Below are 2,875 nucleotides of genomic sequence, written 5' to 3' on the forward strand. Positions count from 1 at the left end.
GTCCAGTTCCACCAGCCCTGCCCAGGACAGCACTGCTGGGGTCAGTGCTATGTCCAGTTCCACCAGCACGGCTCAGGACAGCACTGCTGGGGTCAGTGCTGGGTCCAGTTCCACCAGCACGGCTCAGGACAGCACTGCTGGGGTCAGTGCTGGCTCCAGTTCCACCAGCACGGCTCAGGCCAGCCTTTCCCCAATTTATCCTGACCCAGGGAGTCTCCACAACACCCAGCACTGCTGGCACTCACTGGGGATGGCCCTGAGCTCCTGCAGGCACTGGCCACTGGCAGCTCCCACCCTGCTGTGGGTGGTGTGGCTCCCAATCCAGGGCCGTAATTCCCCACGGGGACTGTGTGTGGATATTACAATCCAGGAAAAAACCCAGCACCAGGCTGAGAAACCTTCTGGGTGGTGACTGAGACCCTTCCCCAGCCACCAAACCTCCCCACTCACTTGTCCTTCCAGTGGTGATGGCCGTAGTGACCACAGATATCCTCGATCCCCGTCAGAAGGTGATCCAAGAACTGGAAGAGATGGTCCAAGGTGTGAGCAGCTCAGCAGGCTCCTGCCCACCCTCTCCCTCCCCTGGCACTGACACAGGGAGAGGCACTCAGGGCGTGTAAAATCAGGGCTGTGGGTCCAGGACAGGCTTTGGGAGAGCAGGATGGACCTACATGACCAGGCTGGGCTCTAAGGGCACGGGGGGTCCGGGCTGGAGCAGGCACTGGGTGACACAGACGGAGGAGAGCCCTGGCTCTGTCCCCCCTTACCTTGGGCACTGCTCTGGGGGCAGTCCCAGTGGTGGCAGTGGTGGCAGTGGTGRCAGTGGTGRCAGTGGTGRCAGTRGTGGAGTGGCAGAAGCAGAAGCAGAGGGCTAAGGCCGCAGCAGAGCGTTACCTGCGTGTGGATCTCCTCGTTGATGGAGCGCTTGGTCTCCTGCTTCTTCTTCACAGCCAGCAGATCCACCAGGGGCCGGATGGTCATGCCCTGGGGGAGAGGAGGGGAGGGGAGGGATGGGCTCAGCACAGCCAAACCACTGTCGGGGTCACCAGGCTGCCTCTTGGGGACGTGGGACAGTGACAGTGGGACAGTGACAGGATCAGGGTGGAGGCTGGGGATGTGCTCCCCACTCCCCACACGGCCAGGAAGAACCTCCTTTCCCTCTGAAAGCACAAGCTGAGCACACCCACCTGCACAAAGACGGTGAAGAAGATGACAGTGATGATGGCAGTGAGGAACATGTCCCTCATGCCAAAGTGTTTGTAGTCCAGGAGGTAGCCCAGGGAGAAGGCGATGGCTCCCCGCAGGCCCCCGTAGGCGATGATGAACTGGTCCTTTGGTGTCAGCTTCACGATTCGGAACTTGTTGATGAACCAGGTGAGGACCAGGACACCTGGGGGAGCAGCACAGTCTGGGGTGAGGTGGTGAAGGATCCCCTCCAATCCCCAAGAGCCCACTCGGGGCCATCTGCTCACCCCAACACCCCTGACCAGCTCCCACTCCTCGTCTGGCACAGCCACGGCCTCAGCCCCATCTCCCCACAGCACCAAACACAGCACAGGTGATGCCATGGCAGAGCAAGGCCACCCTGTCACCTCCAGCCTCACAGCAAGGCCATCATGGTCCAGAGAGGTGACCACGACCCAGATGGCCACTCAAGGCCAGGGTGGACAGAGCTGGGAGCAACCTGGCCCGGTGGAAAGTGTCCCTGCCCATGGCAGTTGGAATGAGATGAGCTTTAAGGTGTCTTCCAACCCAAACCATCCCATGAATCTTCCACCACCCTGAGCACTCACCCAGCACTCTGGCAACGAGGCAGAAGATCAGCGTGCTGATGACAAAGGTCCAGTTCCAGTAGTGGTGACCAGCCACGGTGGAGACCCCCAGGAAGATGAAGATGAGGGTCTCGCTCACACTGCTCCACATCTTGAGGAAATACTTGATGGTGGTGTGGGACTTGTGGGAGATGTTGGCCTCCACATAGGGCCGCATGACCACGCCAGAGGCGATGAGCCTGGGGGCGAGATGGGGGCACTCAGCGGCCGTGGGGACATGGGGACAGCCCCAAGCCCAGCCCTGCAGCAGCACTCTGTGCTCTGACACCAAGCCCCGGGGCAGGACAGGCACTGTGAACCACCAGCAGATACTCAAAGCCTCCAGAGAAGGCAACACGAGGTTTCTCGTGCCCCTGGCAGGGCAGGGGTGAGCACTGGAGCACAAATCCATACTGTCCTGAGTGCCCAACAGGCCCTGCCTGCTCCTGAGTGCCCAACAGGCCCTGCCTGCTCCTGAGTGCCCAGCAGAACTGCCCCAGTGCCAACTCACGCCATGATGCCCGACAGGTGGAAGAGCTCAGCAGACAGGTAGGCCATGTAGCTGTAGAGGAACACGAAGAGGGGCTCGATGACGCGGATGTGGGAGGTGAAGCGGGACGTGAAGGCGGCGATCACCCCGTAAATGACGCCCACCAAGACCCCGCCCAGAGACACCACGAAGAAGCTGAGGAAGCCGAGGATGATGTCGAGGATGGTGACCTGCTCAAAGCTGGCAAACTCCTCAAAGAGGTGGTAGAGAACCTGGCAGGAGAAAGGAGAGCGGGTTCAGACTGTGCCCCTGGCAGGACACAGCCTGGGCTGGGAGCAGACCTGCACAGGGACATCCTCGGGAGATAGGCAGGGCCCAGCGTGGCACTGAGCTGAGCTCTGATGGGGCTTGGTGACCTGAGCTGGGTCCTGTGCTCACACCAAAACCAGCTGCTGCTGCTCTGCTGTGCCACACACAACCCAGAGGGACAAGCACCCTGTCCGCTGTGCCCACAGGGACACGGTGCCACCAAGATGTGTCTGGGACAGCTGTGCTCTCCAGCTGTGCCAGGAGG

General features: G+C 61.0%; 1 protein-coding gene across 1 annotated transcript in view; it reads right to left on the minus strand.

The window, feature by feature from the left end:
- SLC9A1 (solute carrier family 9 member A1) overlaps window positions 1–2,573 on the minus strand; it is a gene marked incomplete at its 5' end in the record, with an annotated part of 6,582 nt that extends 4,009 nt beyond the window's left edge. Inside the window, 5 exons of the mRNA XM_057387898.1 lie at window positions 451–521; window positions 895–984; window positions 1,188–1,390; window positions 1,794–2,011; window positions 2,323–2,573. Coding sequence (XP_057243881.1) covers window positions 451–521; window positions 895–984; window positions 1,188–1,390; window positions 1,794–2,011; window positions 2,323–2,573 — 833 coding nt within the window. The remainder of the gene's footprint in view (window positions 1–450; window positions 522–894; window positions 985–1,187; window positions 1,391–1,793; window positions 2,012–2,322) is intronic.
- Window positions 2,574–2,875: the final 302 nt, after the last annotated feature.

Source organism: Malurus melanocephalus, unplaced genomic scaffold (assembly GCF_030028575.1).
Source record: "Malurus melanocephalus ecotype Western Australia unplaced genomic scaffold, MMel_1.1 scaffold_1426, whole genome shotgun sequence".
NCBI classification, from domain to species: domain Eukaryota; kingdom Metazoa; phylum Chordata; class Aves; order Passeriformes; family Maluridae; genus Malurus; species Malurus melanocephalus.